Below are 22,435 nucleotides of genomic sequence, written 5' to 3'. Positions count from 1 at the left end.
CATATGACACTAATTTACATCTTCAAATCTAAAAGACCATTTCTTTCTCTTTGGATTGATATATAGTTTTCCATACAAATGTAGTTTTCTTTTCATAAGTGTTGGTGACTGACATCACCTTGAATTTGACACGGCACAGTTTAGTGAACATGCGTGAAATAGCCTCTAGCAGCAGGCTATCAACAGTCTTTAAAATGCATTCAATACCCAACCGGCAGATATGTGTTAAGCTGACCTTTTCATTTGGGAAATCATGAAAGCATATAATAGAGGGATTTTACGTTATCCTATCGTTCTCCCCCCCCCCCCCCCCCCCCCCCCACAAAAAAAAAATGGAATGCCCATAATATTTGCTGCTGTGACATGCCTCATATCACAAGTTTTGGTGAAAATTATGTTATTTATTAATATCCAGAAAATCAATAAAGTCATGCCCTGTCCATATCCTCTAGCTGTGTAATCCCCTAAAATGAAGCCATCAAGGCATGTCAAAGGAAAGGTTATCCCATCTAATAAAGTGCTTTGACAGCCATATTTTTTTTTTTAGTTTTCGCTCTCCTGAACATTGGACATATTGTAGATACAAGGTCTTATCGCCCATACGACAAAAGTGTCACATGTCATCTTTGCCGTGTACATGTCAAATGTGTCAGGTGTGATTCAATGAAATTAAAACATGCCTGATCAATAGTTGCAGATATGCCTTTTAATAGTCGTAAGTGCTGATGATATGGCCCCTATGTAAATGTTATTTTGCATATGCATATTATATATGAATGTTAAATTATATTGTTATATATTCAAAGCAGGAAAGATAACTGGCTTCATATATATTGTATCCTTTCAGAGGATACAACAGGACCTGTGGTGACTTGTCCACCGAATATTGTCAGCACTGTTGAGCTGGGTGTAACATCCACTGCAGTGACATGGACCCTGCCAACTGCTACTGATGTCTCTGGTGTGGCAGTTTTTCAATCATCCACCCATTCCCCTGGAAGTACTTTCAACGTTGGAGTAACTGATGTGACATACGTCTATGCTGATGGTCTCGGAAACACTGGCAGCTGCACCTTCACAGTTACAGTACAGACACGTATGATATCATTACTTACAAATTTGGTATACTCATCTTTGATTATTATAAGTTATTTCCATTTACTTAAACATAGATCATTGAAATTTTAGAATGGTGCCATTTTTTCCAGTTGAAAATGTGTTTCCTTAAAATGAAAAGTACTATTAGATATAGCTGTCAAGTTGGTGGACAAACTTGTCACTTGTGTTCTATGTTTTAGTACTGAAAATTAGAAATATCCAGCGAGTACATTTTCCCAACTAGTCATGTATCTCAACTGACGCGAGAACCAGTGAGTTTAGCTCTTTCTTACTACACCAGCTGACATTGCTTTAGATTTGAGAAAGCATGCAAGGATAGAAAGGGAGATTTGGAATTCATATAAACAAAAGGAATGTTGATTATTGTCACATGTCGTCTTTGATTTGTACATGTACATGAAAAAATGTATCAGGTATCAGGAAGGGAGGTATAAAAAAGGACTATCAACCATGATCTCTAGAATATCTGATAACAATCTGCTATAACACACACAATTATCAACTGAATAAACATGCAGTTATTAATGTACATTCTCATTTTACAGTCTCTTATTTCACAGTGAAACATATGCTACACCTTGGAAGTACATTGTGTAGATCTACAAACTAAGGCACTTGTCAGAATGTGATGTACTTTTTAACAAGAAAGACAGGCTAAGTCTTATTTTGTATTCTTTCAGTTGATTCAACAGCACCGATGGGAGATTATCCAAGAACTATATTCACCTCATGGTGATAATGCAAATAAATTTCACATGGTTGTAGATGAATTATGAGCAATTATGAGTTCTGTATTTTGAGGTTGAATCTGTCTCAGCTGAAAAGAGACCCATTGTGTCCAGCTCTATCTTAATACACAAACTGACATCGTAAATCCATATACGCCGATTTACTGGATATCCTGTACTTCGCCCAAATGCTGTGAATGCAGATCTACATATGGGATAATCCGTAGCAGAAATTGCTTGGACGATGGTGTCATCTATAGCTCATTATAGCCTGTAACACTCTGACCTGATATCCCATATTCCCTTGCATCACTTCCTGTCACTGATTTCATTTGGATTTGTATTCACTTTGGATGTTAATACTAGACTGCTGACAGAATAGGTGTACATCTATGTGAGATCAAAGACTGCTATACGTGTACGTCATCTCGGCCTACTTTACTCTAGCCCCACCCATAGAGTCTATGAATTAGTATACCATGCACACTAGTCCTCAGAGTGCAGATCTTTGAGTTATTATTCGCTATTTCTTCATATTTGCAACCATTAAACCATATGAGCTACACTGGAAAGCTTACTTTATGAAGATTTCAAAATTGATAGTTGTTTTCCTGCATAAGGGCTATGGATATGTTTCATTAGTTGTTTCTTTTAAATGAGCAGTGTGATTATCATATGTAAATCTGTAAATCATATGAAAATACTAAAATCCTATGATGTCACATAACTCATGACATATGACACTAATTTACATCTTCAAATCTAAAAGACCATTTCTTTCTCTTTGGATTGATATATAGTTTTCCATACAAATGTAGTTTTCTTTTCATAAGTGTTGGTGACAACACATTGAATTTGACACGGCACAGTTTAGTGAACATCTGTAAAATACCCTCCAGCAGCAGACTATTAACAGTCTTTAAAATGCATTACACAACCGGCGGGTATGGGTTAAGCTGACCTTTTCATTTGGGAAATCATGAAAGCATATAATAGAGGGATTTTACATTATCCTATCGTTCCCCCCCCCCCCCCCCCCACAAAAAAAAAAGAAAATGGAATGCCCATAATATTGGTGCCGTGACATGCCTCATATCACAAGTTTTGGTGAAAATTATGTTATTTATTGATATTCAGAAGATCAGTAGAATCATGTCCTCTCCAAATCCTCTTGCTGTGTAATCCCCAAAATGAAGCCATCATGGCATGTCAAAGGAAAGGTCATCCCATCTAATAAAGTGCTTTGACTGCCATATTTTTTTTCTAGTTTTTGCTCTCCTGAACATTGGACATATTGTAGATACAAGGTCTTATCGCCCATACGACAAAAGTGTCACATGTCATCTTTGCCGTGTACATGTGAAATGTGTCAGGTGTGATTCAATGAAATTAAAACATGCCTGATCAATAGTTGCAGATATGCCTTAGTCGTAAGTGCTGATGATATGGCTCCTATGTAAATGGTATTTTGCATGTGCATATTATATATGAATGTTAGATTATATTGTAATATAAAGCAGGAAAGATAACTGGTTTCATATATACATTGTTTCCTTTCAGAGGATACAATAGGACCTGTGGTGACTTGTCCACCGAATATAGTCAGCACTGTTGAGCTGGGTGTAACATTTACTGCAGTGACATGGAATCTGCCAACTGCTACTGATACATCTGGTGTGGCCGTTTTTCAATCATCCACCCATTCCCCTGGAAGTACTTTCAACGTTGGAGTAACTGATGTGACATATGTCTATGCTGATGGTCTCGGAAACACTGGCAGCTGCACCTTCAGAGTTACAGTACAGACACGTATGATATCATTACTTACATATTTTGTGTATACTCATTTATTGTAAGCTATTTCCATTTACTTAAACATAGATCATTGAAATCTTAGAAGGGTGCCAATTGTTCTAGTCCAAAATGTGTTTCCCTAAAATGAAAAAATGTTTTCTGTATATCATTTATAGCTGTCTAGTTGGTGGAAAGAATTGTAACTTGTATTGTATGTTTTAATACTGAAAATTAGAAATCTCCAACAAGTAAGTTTTCCCAACTTGTCATGTATCTTTGAAACGAAAACCAGTGAATTTAGCTCTTTCTTACTACACCACCTGACATTGCTTTATATTTGAGAAAACATAGGATATAGAGGGAGATTTGGAATTCAATTAAACAAAAGGAATGTTAATTATTGTCACATGTCGTCTTTGATTTGTACATGTACATGCAAAATGTATCAGGTATCAGGAAGGGAGGTATAAAAAAGGACTATCAACCATGATCTCTAGAGTTATCAATATCCGATTACAATCTGATATGACACACACAATTATTGACTAAATAACATGGAGTTATTAATGGACATTCTCATTTCAAAGTCTCTTTTCGCACAGTGAAACATATGTACACTTTGGAAGTAGATCTACAAACTAGGGCACTAGTCAGAATGTAATGTACTGTTTTAACAAGAAAGACAGGCTAATTCTTATTTTGTATTCCATTCAGTTGATTCAACATCACCAGTGGGAGAATGTCCAAGAACTACGTATATTCACCTCATGGTGATAATGCAAATAATTTCACATAGTGGTAGATGAATTGTGAGCCCTTATGAGTTCTGTATTTTGAGGTTGAATGAGTCTCAGCTGAAAAGCGACCCATTGTGTTCATCTCTATCTTTAATACACAAACTGCCGTTATTAACCCATATCCGCCGATCTACTGGATATCCTGTACTTCGCCCAAAAGCTCTGAGCGGCAATCCACGGGATAATCCATAGCAGAAATGGCTTGAACGATGGTGTGATATACTTGGTAGCTCATTATAGTCTGTAAACTCTGACCTGATATCCCACATTCCTTTGCATTACTTCCTGTCATTGATTTCATTTGGATTTGTATTCATTGCACTTTGGAGGTTTGCAGTAGGCTGCTGACAGAAGACCGGTAGGTGTACCTCTATGTGAGATCGAAGACTGCTGTATGTGTACCTGTACATACTTTACTGTAGCCCCACCCACAGAGCCTCTGAGTTAATACACCATGCACACTATAGTCCGCTGAGTGGAATGCGTGAAATAGCCTCCAGCAGTAGCCTATTTAACAGTCTTTAAACTGCATTACACAACCGGCAGATATGGGTTAAGCTGACACTTTCCTTTGGGAAATCATGAAAACATAAAAAGGGATTTTACATTAGCCTACCCCCCCCCCCCACACACACACACACACACATAAATAAATAAAAAATGGAATGCCCTTAATATCACTGAGGTGACATGCCTTGTATCACAAGTTTTGGTGAAAATTATATTATTTATTGATATTCAGAAAATCAGTAAAATCATGTCCTGTCTAAATCCTCTAGCTGTGTAATCCACCAAAATGAAGCCATCATGGCATGTCAAAGAAAAGGCCATTCCATATAATAAAGTGCTTTGACTACAAATATTTTTTTTTTGTTCTTCCGAACATTTGACATTTTGTAGATACGAGGTCTTATTGCCCCTGCAACGAAGGTGTCACATGTCATTTCTGCTGTGTACATGTGATATGTGTCAGGTGTGATTGAATGAAATTGGTGCATGCCTGATCAATAGTTGCAGACAAGCCTTAGTCGTAAGTGCTGATGATACAGCCCCTATGTAAGTGGGACTTTGCATGTGCATATACATGTATATAATCATAATGTAATACAGTATAAAGCAGGAAGGATAACTGGTTTCATATATTGTCTCCTTTCAGAGGATACAACAGGACCTGTGGTGACTTGTCCACCGAATATAGTCAGCACTGTTGAGCTGGGTGTAACATTTACTGCAGTGACATGGACCCTGCCAACTGCTACTGATACATCTGGTGTGGCCGTTTTTCAATCATCCACCCATACCCCTGGAAGTACTTTCAACGTTGGAGTAACTGATGTGACATACATCTATGCTGATGGTAGCGGAAACACTGGCAGCTGCACCTTCACGGTTACAGTACAGACACGTATGATTTCATTACTTACATATTTTGTATACTCATCTTTGATTATTATAAGCTATTTCCAATTACTTAAACATAGATCATTGAAATCTTAGAAGGGTGCCAATTGTTCTAGTCCAAAATGTGTTTCCCTAAAATGAAAAAATGTTTTCTGTATATCATTTATAGCTGTCTAGTTGGTGGAAAGAATTGGAACTTGTGTTGTATGTTTTAATACTGAAAATTAGAAATCTCCAACAAGTAAGTTTTCCCAACTTGTCATGTATCTTTGAAACGAAAACCAGTGAATTTAGCTCTTTCTTACTACACCACCTGACATTGCTTTATATTTGAGAAAACATAGAAGGATATAGAGGGAGATTTGGGATTCAAATAAACAAAAGGAATGTTAATTATTGTCACAAGTCGTCTTTGATTTGTACATGTACATGCAAAATGTATCAGGTATCAGGAAGGGAGGTATAAAAAAGGACTATCAACCATGATCTCTAGAGTTATCAATATCCAATTACAATCTGATATACAGACACACACAATTATTGACTAAATGACTTGGAGTTATTAATGTACATTCTCATTTCAAAGTCTCTTTTCGCACAGTGAAACATATGTACACTTTGGAAGTAGATCTACAAACTAGGGCACTAGTCAGAATGTAATGTACTGTTTTAACAAGAAAGACAGGCTAATTCTTATTTTGTATTCCATTCAGTTGATTCAACATCACCAGTGGGAGAATGTCCAAGAACTACGTATATTCACCTCATGGTGATAATGCAAATAATTTCACATAGTGGTAGATGAATTGTGAGCCCTTATGAGTTCTGTATTTTGAGGTTGAATCGGTCTCAGCTGTAAAGCGACCCATTGTGTTCATCTCTATCTTAATACACAAACTGCCGTTATTAACCCATATCCGCCGATCTACTGGATATCCCGTACTTCGCCCAAATGCTCTGAGTGGCGATCTACGGGATAATCTGTAGAAGAAATGGCTTGGACGATGGTGTGATATACTTGGTACAATCGTAGCTCATTATAGCCTGTAAACTCTGACCTGATATCCCACATTCCTTAGCATTACTTCCTGTTATTGATTTCATTTGGATTTGAATTAATTGTACTTCGGAGGTTTGCAGTAGGCTGCTGACAGAGTAGGTGTACATCTATGTGAGATCGAACACTGCTGTATGTGTACCTGTACATACTTTACTGTAGCCCCACCCAAAGAGCCTCTGAATTAATACACCAAGCACACTATAGTCCGCAGAGTGGAATGCGTGAAATAGCCTCCAGCAGTAGCCTATTTAACAGTCTTTAAACTGCATTACACAACCGGCAGATATGGGTTAAGCTGACACTTTCCTTTGGGAAATCATGAAAACATAAAAAGGGATTTTACATTAGCCTACCCCCCCCCCCCCCCCACACACACACACACACACATAAATAAATAAAAAATGGAATGCCCTTAATATCACTGAGGTGACATGCCTTGTATCACAAGTTTTGGTGAAAATTATATTATTTAATGATATTCAGAAAATCAATAAAATCATGTCCTGTCTAAATCCTCTAGCTGTGTAATCCACCAAAATGAAGCCATCATGGCATGTCAAAGAAAAGGCCATTCCATATAATAAAGTGCTTTGACTACATATATATTTTTTTGTTCTTCTGAACATTTGACATTTTGTAGATACGTAGTCTTATATTGCCCCTGCAACGAAGGTGTCACATGTCATCTTTGCTGTGTACATGTGAAATGTGTCAGGTGTGATTGAATGAAATTGGTACATGCCTGATCAATAGTTGCAGATAAGCCTTAGTCGTAAGTGCTGATGATACGGCCCCTATTTAAGTGGGACTTTGCATGTGCATATACATGTATATGAATGTGTAATCATAATGTAATATAAAGCAGGAAAGATAACTGGTTTCATATATTGTATCCTTTCAGAGGATACAATAGGACCTGTGGTGACTTGTCCACCGAATATAGTCAGCACTGTTGAGCTGGGTGTAGCATCCACTGCAGTGACATGGAATCTGCCAACTGCTACTGATACATCTGGTGTGGCCGTTTTTCAATCATCCACCCATTCCCCTGGAATTATTTTCAACGTTGGAGTAACTGATGTGACATACATCTATGCTGATAGTAGCGGAAACACTGGCAGCTGCACCTTCACAGTTACAGTACAGACAGGTATGATTTCATTACTTACATATTTTGTATACTCATCTTTGATTATTATAAGCTATTTCCAATTACTTAAACATAGATCATTGAAATCTTAGAAGGGTGCCAATTGTTCCAGTCCAAATGCATTACCCTGAAATGAAAAAAATGTTTGATGTATATCATTTATAGCTCTCTAGTTGATGGAAAGAATTGTAACTTGTGTTGTATGTTTTAATACTGAAAATTAGAAATCTCCAACAAGTAAGTTTTCCAATTTATGTATGCGGTGTCCTTTTTTGTGACATTTGGTGGACACCGCGTAGCATAGTGACACATTGTGTGATTTTCTTGTAAAAGTAAAACTGTGGAAAGGAGAGTTAAAGGGATGCAGTCTTCATGATATTTTAAAAAAAATATGTTGTTGTTGGTACCTCCAATGAACTACTTTCATCAAAAACAAACTTTCAAATCACCAAATAAGCTCGTACATTTCGGTTAAAAAAGTATGACTCTGCAAACGAGCAAGTCTTGGCGGAGAGTCATACGTCATCGATGCACAACTCTTTCCAGCGGTGTTCTGCTCGTCATCCCTAGTTATTTATAAATACATGTTTACTATTTATTTTTATATTGATTGTATATATAAATAAGCTTGAAATATTTTGTTTGAAATAATAAAACCACATATTGTCACATTTTATGAAAAAATCAGATATGATCATTTTGAACACTTAAATTGGTTTTCTGAGGCACGGCTGTCAACTTGAGAGTAGGGTATCAATGACGTTGCACCTTTTGGCAGGCTCTTACACGATCGCTTGCAGGAATTATTTTTTAAAAATTGCGTACGGAGACAATGTTTGATGTCCACGCGTATAAATTGGTGAAAGGTTACTATATTTTTTACTCTTCTTAATTATCAGTACAGTGAAAATCTCAGGACTGCTTCCCTTTAAGATATTTAGCTATCTGACTAATCTAGTAATTATGCATATTATATCAAATTTTGGTCAAGCTAATTACATTGATTTGTCTTTTAGGACCAGATTTTAACTATCACGATGCTAAATGGACACGTCACGATGCTACAGGACACCGTTACATATCGTTTTATATAAATAACTTCATCAAAATTGAGTCTGAATGGCACAAAATTTCCAGGAAAATGTATGGTCTCAATACAAATGTAAAGCCTATAAACAATATATGTATAGCATAATTATAGTATTGAGTTATTCTAAAATGTCTCACTTTGTCCCCCAACTTCTTGGAATTACCCATATACATGTAAATGAATGTTTAATCATAGTGTAATATAAAGCAGGGAAGATAACTGGTTTCATATATTGTATCCTTTCAGAGGATACAATAGGACCTGTGGTGACTTGTCCACCGAATATAGTCAGCACTGTTGAGCTGGGTGTAGCATTCACTGCAGTGACATGGAATCTGCCAACTGCTACTGATACATCTGGTGTGGCAGTTATTCAATCATCCACCCATACCCCTGGAAGTACTTTCAACGTTGGAGTAACTGATGTGACATACATCTATGCTGATGGTAGCGGAAACACTGGCAGCTGCACCTTCACGGTTACAGTACAGACACGTATGATTTCATTACTTACATATTTTGTATACTCATCTTTGATTATTATAAGCTATTTCCAATTACTTAAACATAGATCATTGAAATCTTAGAAGGGTGCCAATTGTTCCAGTCCAAATGCATTACCCTGAAATGAAAAAAATGTTTGATGTATATCATTTATAGCTCTCTAGTTGGTGGAAAGAATTGTAACTTGTGTTGTATGTTTTGATACTGAAAATTAGAAATCTCCAACAAGTAAGTTTTCCAATTTATGTATGCGGTGTTCTTTTTTGTGACATTTGGTGGACACCGCATAGCATAGTGACACATTGTGTAATTTTCTTGTAAAAGTAAAACTGTGGAAAGGAGAGTTAAGATATTTAGCTATCTGACTAATCTAGTAATTATGCATATAATTATCAAATTTTGGTCAAGCTAATTGCATTAATTTGTCTTTTAGGACCAGATTTTAACTATCACGATGCTACATGGACAAGTCATAATGCTACAGGACACTGTTACATATCGTTTTAATAACTTTATCAAAATTGAGTCTGAATGGCACAAAATTTCCTGGAAAATGTATGGTCTCAATACAAATGTAAAGGCTATAAACAATATATGTGTAGCATGATTAGTATTGAGTTATTCAAAAATGTCACACTTTGTGCCCCAACTTCATGGAATTACCCATATACATGTATATGAATGTTTAATCATAGTGTAATATAAAGCAGGAAAGATAACTGGTTTCATATATTGTATCCTTTCAGAGGATACAATAGGACCTGTGGTGACTTGTCCACCGAATATAGTCAGCACTGTTGAGCTGGGTGTAGCATCCACTGCAGTGACGTGGAGCCTGCCAACTGCTTCTGATACATCTGGTGTGGCAGTTATTCAATCATCCACCCATACCCCTGGAAGTACTTTCAACGTTGGAGTAACTGATGTGACATACGTCTATGCTGATAGTAGCGGAAACACTGGCAGCTGCACCTTCACAGTGACAGTACAGACACGTATGATTTCATTACTTACATATTTTGTATACTCATCTTTGATTATTGTGAGTTCTTTCCATTTACTTAAACATAGATCATTGAAATCTTAGAAGGGTGCCAATTTTTCCAGTCCAAAATGTGTTTCCCTAAAGTGAAAAAATGTTTTATATAGCTCTCTAGTTGGTGGAAAGAATTGTAACTTGTGTTGTATGTTTTAATACTGAAAATTAGAAATCTCCAACAAGTAAGTTTTCCCAACTTGTCATGTATCTTTGAAACAAGAACCGGTGAATTTAGCTCTTTCTTACTACACCACCTGACATTGCTTTAGATTGGAGAAAACATGCAAGGATATACAAAACTAGTAGAGGGAGATTTGGAATTCAAATAAACAAAAGGAATGTTAATTATTGTCACATGTCATCTTTGATTTGTACATGACATGCAAAATGTATCAGGTATCAGGAAGGGAGGTATAAAAAAGGACTATCAACCATGATCTCTAGAGTTGTCATTATCTGATAACAATCTGCTATAACACACACAATTATTGACTAAATGATACGGAGTTATTAATGTACATTCTCATTTCAAAGTCTCTTTTTGCACAGTGGAATATATGTACACCTTGGAAGTAGATCTACAAACTAAGGCACTTGTCAGAATGTGATGTACTGTTTTAACAAGAAAGACAGGCTAATTCTTATTTTGTATTCCATTCAGTTGATTCAACATCACCAGTGGGAGAATGTTCAAGAACTATATTCACCTCATGGTGATAATGCAAATAATTTCACACAGTGGTAGATGAATTGTGAGCCCTTATGAGGTCTATATTTTGAGGTTGAATGAGTCTCAGCTGAAAAGCAACCCATTGTGTTTGTCTCTATCTTAATACGCAAACTGCCATTATTAACCCATATCCGCCGATCTACTGGATATCCCGTACTTCGCCCAAATGCTCTGAGCGGCAATCCACTGGATAATCTGTAGCAGAAATGGCTTGAACGATGGTGTGATATACTTGGTAGCTCATTATAGCCTGTAAACTCTGACCTGATATCCCACATTCCTTTGCATTACTTCCTGTCATTGATTTCATTTGGATTTGAATTAATTGTACTTCGGAGGTTTGCAGTAGGCTGCTGACAGAGTAGGTGTACATCTATGTGAGATCGAACACTGCTGTATGTGTACCTGTACATACTTTACTGTAGCCCCACCCACAGAGCCTCTGAGTTAGTGCACCATGCACACTATAGTCCGCTAAGTGGAATGCGTGAAATAGCCTCCAGCAGTAGCCTATTTAACAGTCTTTAAACTGCATTAGACAACCGGCAGATATGGGTTAAGCTGACACTTTCATTTGGGAAATCATGAAAGCATAAAGAGGGATTTTACCTTATCCTATCCTCCCCCCTCCCCCCCCCCAAAAAAAAAAAAATGGAATGCCCATAATATCACTGAGGTGACATGTTTGTATCACAAGTTTTGGTGAAAATTATGTTATTTATTGATATTCAGAAAATCAATAAAATCATGTCCTGTCCAAATCCTCTGGCTACATGTATGTAATCTGCCAAAATCAAGACATCATGGTACAATGTACAGTATGTCAAAGAAAAGGCCATTCCATATGATAAAGTGCTTTGACTACACATATTTTTTTTCGTTCTCCTGAACATTTGACATTTTGTAGATACGAGGTCTTATTGCCCATATGCGACGAAGGTGTCACATGTCATCTTTGTGTTTACATGTGAAATGTGTCAAGTGTGATTGAATGAAATTGGTACGTGCCTGATCAATAGTTGCAGATAAGCCGTAGTTTAAGTGCTGATGATCCGGCCCCTATGTAAATGGGACTTTCCATGTGGATATATATGAATGTTTAATTATAATGTAATATAAAGCAAGAAAGATAACTGGTTTCATATATTGCATCCTTTCAGAGGATACAATAGGACCTGTGGTGACTTGTCCACCGAATATTGTCAGCACTGTTGAGCTGGGTATAGCATCCACTGCAGTGACATGGTCTCTGCCAACTGCTACTGATACATCTGGTGTGACCGTTTTTCAATCATCCACCCATTCCCCTGGAAGTACTTTCAATGTTGGAGTAACTGATGTGACATACGTCTATGCTGATGGTAGCGGAAACACTGGCAGCTGCACCTTCACAGTTACAGTACAGACACGTATGATTTCATTACTTACATGTTTTGTATACTCATCTTTGATTATTGTAAGCTATTTCCATTTACTTAAACATACATGTAGATCATTGAAATCTAGAAGGGTGCCAATTTTTCCAGTTCAAAATGTGTTTCCTTAAAATGAAAAAAAAAATGTTATGTATATTATTGATAGCTGTCTAGTTGGTAGAAAGAATTGTAACTTGTGTTTTATGTTGTAATACTGAAAATTAGAAATCTCCAACAAGTAAGTTTTCCCAGCTTGTCATGTGTCTTTGAAACAAGAGCCAGTTAATTAAGCTCTTTCTTACTACACCACCTGCATTGCTTTATATTTGAGAAAACATAGAAGGATATAGAGGGAGATTTGGAATTCAAATAAACAAAAGGAATGTTAATTATTGTCACATGTCGTTTTTGATTTGTACATGTACATGCAAAATGTATCAGGTATCAGGAAGGGAGGTATAAAAAAGGACTTTCAACCATGATCTCTAGAGTTATTATCTGATAACAATCTGATATAACCATGGGTGTATGCAATAGGGGGGGGGGTCAGGAGGGTCGTATGACCCCACCAAATTTTCAAAAGGTCCACTTTTTGTCAAAGACATTTTTGTTTTTTGAGGGCTTTTCACCCTATATACAACTGGAGAAAAAGTGAACAGGTGGTGTTCCAGCAAATTGTCGAAAACCTCATAAATTTTGTAACTTAGTTTTGATACCATACCTTATTTCTAAGCCGCACTGCCATGCCGAAAAGTTACTTTTGTATGCACCAAATGGCCCAATTTTAAGATATAGTATTCAAAAACTCCCTTCACTCATATCAAAAGTTTTGGTGAAAATTATGTTACTTATTGATATTCAGAAAATCAATAAAATCATGTCCTGTCCAAATCCTCTAGCTGTGTAATCCGCCAAAATGAAGACATATCATGTCATGTCAAAGAAAAGGCCATCCTAGATGATGAAGAGCTTTGACTGCCATATTTTTTATTTTATTTTTTTTTTTTGCTCAGCTGAACATTTGACATATTGTAGATGCAAAGTCTTATAGCCCCAGTGACGAAAGTGTCACATGTCATCTTTGCTGTGTACATCTGAAATGTGTCAGGTGTGATTGAATGAAATTGGTACATGCCTGATCAATAGTTGCAGATATGCCTTAGTCGTAAGTGCTGATGATACGGCCCCTATGTAAGTGGGACTTTGTACACTATGTGCATATACACTGTATATGAATGTTAGATTATATTGTAATATAAAGCAGGAAAGATAACTGGTTTCATATATTGTATACTTTCAGAGGATACAACAGGACCTGTGGTGACTTGTCCACCGAATATAGTCAGCACTGTTGAGCTGGGTGTAACATCCACTGCAGTGACATGGGCCCTGCCAACTGCTACTGATGTCTCTGGCGTGGCTGTTTTTCAATCATCCACCCATTCCCCTGGAAGTACTTTCAACGTTGGAGTAACTGATGTGACATATGTCTATGCTGATGGTCTCGGAAACACTGGCAGCTGCACCTTCACAGTTACAGTACAGACACGTATGATCTCATTACTTACATATTTTGAATACTCATCTTTGATTATTATAAGCTATTTCCATTTACTTCAACATTGATCATAGAAATTTTAGAATGATGCCATTTTTTTCCGGTTCAAAATGTGCTTCCTGAAAATGAAAAAAATATTATGTTCATTATATATAGCTGTCAAGTTGGTGGACAGTGTTGTATTAACTGGTGTTTTATATTCTAAATACTGAAAATTAGAAATCTCCAGCAAGTAAGTTTTCCCAACCAGTCATGTATTTTGACTGAAATGAGAACCATTGAGTTTAGCTCTTTCTTCCGACACCACCTGACATTGCTTCATATTTGAAAAAAATATGTAAAATATCAACCATGATCTATATAGTTATCATCATCTGATAACAATCTGATATAACACACACAATTATCAACTGAATAACATACAGTTATGAATGTATATGTATATTCTCATTTCAAAGTCTCTTTTTTCATAGTGAAACATATGCTACACCTTGGAAGTAGATCTACAAACTAGGGCACTTGTCAGAATGTGATGTACTGTTTTAACAAGAAAGACACACTTAGTCTTATCATGCCCCCACCCACACATAGTGTGTAGGGGGGGGGGGTATATAGGAATCACTCTGAGGTTGGGTGGCCGGTCGGTCGGTCGGTCGAGTGGGCAGTCGGGCGGTCGTCTGTTGCAAAATCTTGTGGATCGAACTCCTCTCTCACTTTTTGTGCAATTGACGCCAATACATCCCATACTTTGCCCAAATGCTTTGAACGCCAATCTAGGGGATTATCTGTAGCTGAAATGGCTTGGACGATGGTGTCATATAGCTCATTATAGCCTGTAAACTCTGACCTGATATCCCACATTCCTTTGCATCACTTCCTGTTATTGATTTCATTTGGATTTGTATTCACTTCGGAGGTTTACAGTAGGCTGCTGACAGAATAGGTCTACATCTATGTAAGATCGAACACTACTGTATGTGTACGTATAGGCCTACATATATGTACTTTACTCTAGCCCCACCAATGCGCGTAGAGTGTATGAGTTAATATACCATGCACACTAGTCCGCAGAGTGCAGATCTTTGAGTTATTATTCGCTATTTTTTCATATTTGTAAGCATTAAACCATATGAGTTTATACCATGGAAAAGCTATTATGAAGATTTCAAAATTGATAGGTTTCTTGCATAAAGGCTATGGATATTTTTGATTAGTAGTTTCTTTTAAATGAGCAATGTGATTATTCATATGTAAATCTGTAAATCGTATGAAAATACTAAAATCATGTGATATCATATAACTCATGACATATGACACTAATTGTGACGGTGCACCTCAAAACGAACATAAAGTCGCACACACTGATTTTGCGTGAGGACTGAAAATAAGTGAGATGGGTCAACCTAGCCGAACTTGACTTTTTCATATTTTCTGAAAGAGCGGGTCTTCTTTTACATTATGCTTAAATTTGGTATCATAAAACGGGCAGGAAAGTGTGTTTTTTTAGCAGTTTATCTCCAACATATTTGGTAGAATAGTGTGATTAGGTGTGTCTTTAGAATCCCTTTTTCATTTCTGAAAAACCTTGTCCACACTCTTCACTTTCAACTCTAATAACTTTTGTAAGGATAATGCTACTGCTTTGAAATTTGGCATTAATTATGGACCATCATTTTAAAGCTTAAAGTCTGCTCTTTCAGAATATCGTCTTAACTGAAAATTCATGTCTGGCGACTTTTTGTTTGTTTTGAGGTGCAGGGTCACAATTTACATCTTATCTGAAAGACCATTTATTTCTCTTTAGATTGATATATGGTTTTCCATAGGTTTTTTTTTTTTTTTTTTTCGTAAGTGTGAGTGACATCACCTTGAATTTGACATGGCACAATTTTATAGTGATCATGTGTGAAATACAGTGTAGCCTCAAGTAGCAGGCTATTAACAGTCTTAAAACTGCATTACACAACCGGCGGATGTCGGTTAAGCTGACTTTTTCATTTTGGAAATCATGAAAGCAGAAAGATAGATTTTACCTTATCCTATCCCCCCCCCCCCCCCATGCACACACACACCCAAAAAAAAAAAAATGGAATACCCATGATATCACTGCAGTGACATGCCTCGTATCTCAAATTTTGGTGAAAATTATATTATTTATTGATATTCAGAAAATCAATAAAATCATGTCCTGTCCAAATCCTCTAGCTGTGTAATCTGCCAAAATGAAGACATCGTGGCATGTCAAAGAAAAGGACATTCCATATGATTTGACTGCGTATATATATATATTTTTTTCTCCTGAATATTTGACATTTTGTAGATACGAGGTCTTATTGCCCCTGCAATGAATGTGGTCACATGTCATCTTTGCTTTGTACATGTGAAATGTGTCAGGTGTGATTCAATGAAATTGGTACATGCCTGATCAATAGTTGCAGATAAGCCTTAGTCGTAAGTGCTGATGACATGGCCCCTATGTAAATGGTACTTTGCAAGTGCTTAGATATGAATGTTAGATTATATTGTAATATAAAGCAGGAAAGATAACTGGTTTCATATATTGTATCCTTTCAGAGGATACAACAGGACCTGTGGTGACTTGTCCATCGAATATTGTCAGCACTGTTGAGCTGGGTGTAACAGCCACTGCAGTGACATGGGCCCTGCCAACTGCTACTGATGTCTCTGGCGTGGCTGTTTTTCAATCATCCACCCATTCCCCTGGAAGTACTTTCAACGTTGGAGTAACAGATGTCACATATGTCTATGCTGATGGTCTTGGAAACACTGGCAGCTGCACCTTCACAGTGACAGTACAGACACGTATGATTTCATTACTTACATATTTTATATACACATCTTTGATTATTATAAGCTATTTCCATTTACTTAAACATTGGTCATAGATATTTTAGAATGGTGCCATTTTTCTTTTTTAGTTCAAAATGTGTTTCCTTAAAATGGAAAAAAATGTTATGTATATCATATAAAGCTGTCAAGATGGTGGAAAGAATTGTTTCTTGCTTTGTACGTATTCATGCTGAAAATTTGAAATCTCCAGCGAGTACGGATGTAAGTTTTCCCAAGGAGTCATGTATCTTAACTGAAACGAGAACCAGTGAGTTTAGCTCTTTCCTACTACACCAGCTAACATTTCTTTATATTTGAGAAAACATGCAAGGATATAGAGGGAAATTTGGAATTCAAATATACAAATGAAATGTGTATTATTGTCACATGTCGTCTTTGATTGGTACATGTACATGCAAAATGTATGAGGTATCAGGAAGGGAGGTATAAAAAAGGACTATCAACCATGATCTCTAGAGTTAAAAAAGGACTATCAACCATGATCTCTAGAGTTATCATTGTATGATAACAATTTGATATAACACACACAATTATTGACTAGATGATACAGAGTTATTAATGTACATTCTCATTTCAAAGTCTCTTTTTGTCGCCACCGAACGAGTTCGAGCAGGGGACTATGAAACGGGCTTCGTACGTGTGTGTGTCCGTGTGTGTGTCCGTGTGTGTGTTCGTCCGTGTGTGATCAAAATGTTCAATTTGCTACTTCTCTGTCATTTATGAGCCAATTTTGATTCTGTTTGCTTTATATGATAGCACTACATGGGGGCTTTGAAACTTCTACACAGAATTTCAATTATGACCTTGACCTTGACCTTTTACCTATATTGTACATTTTGTACAAAATGCTACTCCTTCGCCATTTCTAACCCGATTTCAATTTCGTTTGCTTTATGTGATGGCACTAGGTGAGGGCTTCAAAACTTCAACACAGAATTTTGACCTTTGACTTCTTTGACCTTTGACCTTGATTTTAGACCTATATTGTACATTTTGCTACAAAATGCTACTCCTTCGCCATTTCTAACCCGCTTTCAATTGCGTTTGCTTTATGTGATGGCACTAGGTGAGAGTTTCGAAACCTGTACACAGAATTTTGACCTTTGACTTCTTTGACACTTGACCTTGATTTTTGACCTGTATTGTACATTTTGCTACAAAATGCTACTCCATCGCCATTTCTAACCCAGTTTCGATTCCGTTTGCTTTATGTGATGGCACTAGGTGAGGGCTTCAAAACTTCAACACAGAATTTTGACCTTTGACTTCTTTGACCTTTGACCTTGATTTTTGACCTATATTGTACATTGGCTACAAAATGCTACTTTTGCCATTTCTAACCTGATTTCGATTCCGTTTGCTTTATGTGATGGCACTAGGTGAGGGCTTCAAAAGTTCTGCACAGAATTTTGACCTTTGACTTCTTTGACCTTTGACCTTGATTTTTGACCTATATTGTACATTTTGCTACTAAATGCTACTTTCAGCGGGGACATATATTACGCACTGCATAATTTCTACTTTTCCTTGTTTCACATTGAGACATACAACTGTATGCTACACCTTATGATACACCATATACTAAACATATGGTACGTCTCGTCACTTGTCGGCATGTGATGTACTGTTTAAGAAGAAAGACAGGCTAATTCTTATTTTGTATTCTATTCAGTTGATTCAACATCACCAGTGGGAGAATCTCCAAGAACTATATTCTCCTCATGGTGATAATGCAAATAGTTTCACACAGTGGTAGATGAATTGTGAGCCCTTTTCTATGAGTTCTGTATTTTGAGGTTGAATCAGTCTCAGCTGAAAAGAGACCCATCGTGTTCAGCTCTATCTTAATACACAAACTGACATTATTAACTCATATCCACCGATCTACTGGATATCCCATCCTTCGCCCCAATGCTGTGAACGCCATCTAGGGGATAATCCGTAGCAGAAATGGCTTGGACGATGGTGTCATATAGCTCATTATAGCCTGTAAACTCTGACCTGATATCCCACATTCCTTTGCGTCACTTCCTGTTATTGATTTCATTTGGATTTGTATTCACTTCGGAGGTTTACAGTAGGCTGCTGACAGAATAGGTCTACATCTATGTGAGATTGAATACGTATACGTATAGGCCTACTTTATTGTAGCCCCACCCATAGAGTCTATGAGTTTATATACCATGCACACTAGTCCGCAGAGTGCAGATCTTTGAGCTATTATTTGCTATTTCAAATGGAACTCACCCCATGGTAGATATCTAAAACATTGCTAATAAAAAAACAGAAGGCTAGCACGGAATGTTTATCTCATGTGTGCTTAAAGTGACGAAAATAGACCAAGTGGTAAAGAATAAAAATATTTCCTTCTAGTAGGCTCTGTGTTGAGCAAAAAATCTGAGGATAAAATGTTTCTCTCGTAACAAGGACACACTCTTTATTTTGAATAAATCCAAATGTTTTATGTGTATACTTCATACATGAGAACTATTTTTTTTATAAATAAAAAAGTTTCTTATAAACTATAATTACTTTATTTACATAATTGTGAGATTTTTGCATGCCATTTTGCATTTTAGGGAGAGCTCGAGCGGTTTAATCAGTACTTCAATATGTCTTCATATGTATATTATTGAAGTTCTTCTTGTTTTGAAACGTAGACACTTAAATTCTGTATTGGGTTGCCTAGTTGAGAGGTTAAAAAAAAAATCAGGAAATGGGGGCCAATTTGGACGCCATCTTGGATTTCGGTAGGGCCTACTTTTTCCTTTTTTTTCACAAAGAAATTGTATTCATGTAAAGATTTAGGTACAAAATTAATGTCCCATACAATACATAAAGACAAATGATCCAAATTTTACAGGCAACTGAGAATCAACTGAATAATGTAAATGCGATTCCATTTGATATTAGATACAAAACCTTTAGTTTTCTCAGACAGATATTCATCTACTTTCTTCGCTTGCTTTAAAAATTGACAACCTGGTAAATTGGTTAAAATGTAATGATTTCTTTTCATTTCTTACAGAAAATGTAAAGTATTTTGCATACAAATAAACCACAACATTTTGGATTTACTGTAGAACCAAGTATAAAGGAATTTCTAGTAATTTGAGTTTCATTCTGTAACATAATTTCTTGTATTTGAGAAATAAACCTTTGGGTAACATCACATTCCCAAAATAGATGTGCAATTGTTTCTGTGGAGCTCAAAGAAAACGTACAGAGGTGTGTGTCAGATAGTCCCATTGTAAAAAGTAATTTGTTAACACCAATATTTCTATGCAGAATTTTATACTGAAAATAACGAAGTCTTTGATTCAGAGTAGATGTATAAGGAACATGATATATCTTAGTCCAATCTAGTTTTTTTTTTTAATATTTCTTCCCATTTCCTTTCTGATTTAGGTGGTTGAAATATTCCATCACCAATGTTTGGTGTATATATCGACGTATCTTAATTCTTTTGAACAAATTATATATCTTGTCTTCTTGTTGCGTCTTTATTTCATTATCATTTACTGATTTCTTTTCAATATATTTTTTTCCACTGTACAGGGATTGCGTGAATAACTGAAAAATAATCTAAAAATTGCAACAAGCACCGTATTTAGGCCCAAAACTGTTCAAAACTTTAAAAAGATGAACCATTATCGCCCAATAATTGTTTAATCTTTGATATGCCCCTTTGAAAAATTGTTTTCTTAGAATAGTCTCATTATTTATATGAATTAATGAATTAAAGCAGATTACCTGGTTTTTCACTTGCTCTACAGATAACTTAAGGGAAAGGTATATTCACACCAAGCCTTCACAATTCCACATATAAAACTGCTATAAATCAAATTGACTTTCTTTTCTGTTACGGCCATATTGCAATACCAAATTATATTGCCCCCTAAATTATCTAAATAATGATTTTAAAAAAAATTCCATTTTCCTCTATTTTGGTCATTCAATAATCTTTTCACCCAGGTGATTTTAAGTCCAGAAATTACAGATGAAAAATGAAACATCTTTATACCTCCCTGACAGTAATCTCTAATTATTGTGCACCGACTAATTTTACTAGGTTTATCATCCCAGATAAAATAAAATACTATTTGTTCTATTTTTTTATAAACTGTGCTGATGGAGAAGGTAATCCCTAAAGGAGAGAAATTAATTGAGAAATAAAGCCAAAGATTTTCATATAACAGTTATCCTGATGGGAGTTAAATGTCTTCTCAACCAAATGTTCAAAATCTCCAATAATTTCCTCTTTTTTTTAATAGGTATATAATTCAACTTTGAAGTTGTAGTGAATGTGATTCCGGGTACTAGTACCTTAAACGATCCACTAGAAAAACTAAAACCGGAGTTGCTTATGTATCTGGTGGATATGCTTTGTAATAGCCAAGAGCCACAATTTCACTCTTACTACAGTTCATTGCTAAACCTGAAAAAATTTAAATTGGTCCAATATTTGTAATAACCTAAATAGCGAAATTGGGTTTTTCAAAAAGAAAGTAGTGTCATCGGCATAAGTGCTAATAAGAATTTCGCGGCCACAGACATTGATACCTCTTACGTTATGATCATTTCTAACCCATATTGCAAGTTTTTCACTACATAAAATATACAGTAACAGACTTTAATAAAGGGCACCCTGGATGGACACCATGTTGTAAATGAAAAAATTCAGAAGCATGACTGTTATTTACAATGCAAGACATCATATCTGTGTATAATATTTCAATCCATGTTGTAAACTCTTGTCCAAAGTTAAAAAATGCAATGTTTGAAAAATAAAATTCCATTCTAATTTATCAAATGCTTTTTCAAAATAAGCCAAAAACATAAGCCCTGGAGTATTCTTCTTATTTGTATAATCAATCATTTCTAGTGTTAATCGAATATTTTCACTAATTTATCTCCCTGGAAGAAATCCAGTTTGTTCATGATTTATAATTACTGGCAAAACCTTTTTAAGGCGAAGAGTCAAACATTTCGGAAGAATTTTAGAATATGTATTTGAAATTGATATCGGTCGCCAATTCTTTGATAAATCTTTATTTTTTTTAGGAGTGAGATTTATAACACCTCTCCTTTGATCAAGTGCTAATTCCTTATGAACAAAAGAATAATGAAAACTATGAATCAAACAATGACCGAGGTCTTGAATAAAAAAACTATATAA

General features: G+C 36.0%; 1 protein-coding gene across 1 annotated transcript in view; it reads left to right on the top strand.

Annotated features, from left to right (window-relative positions):
* The window catches only part of LOC139721418 (hyalin-like), a 50,826-nt gene that overhangs the window by 9,708 nt on the left and 18,683 nt on the right, over positions 1 to 22,435 (top strand). The window contains exons 5-11 of the mRNA XM_071632733.1: positions 848 to 1,096; positions 3,408 to 3,656; positions 5,595 to 5,843; positions 7,801 to 8,049; positions 9,386 to 9,634; positions 10,390 to 10,638; positions 16,960 to 17,208. Of these exons, the coding sequence (XP_071488834.1) occupies positions 848 to 1,096; positions 3,408 to 3,656; positions 5,595 to 5,843; positions 7,801 to 8,049; positions 9,386 to 9,634; positions 10,390 to 10,638; positions 16,960 to 17,208 (1,743 nt within the window). The remainder of the gene's footprint in view (positions 1 to 847; positions 1,097 to 3,407; positions 3,657 to 5,594; positions 5,844 to 7,800; positions 8,050 to 9,385; positions 9,635 to 10,389; positions 10,639 to 16,959; positions 17,209 to 22,435) is intronic.

The sequence above is a fragment of the Diadema antillarum genome, unplaced genomic scaffold, assembly GCF_040938485.1.
Source record: "Diadema antillarum isolate AM-2024a unplaced genomic scaffold, OU_Dant_1.0 scf00000143, whole genome shotgun sequence".
NCBI classification, from domain to species: domain Eukaryota; kingdom Metazoa; phylum Echinodermata; class Echinoidea; order Diadematoida; family Diadematidae; genus Diadema; species Diadema antillarum.
Note: the sequence above shows the minus strand (reverse complement) of the source record. Positions and strands in the feature narration are given on the sequence as shown.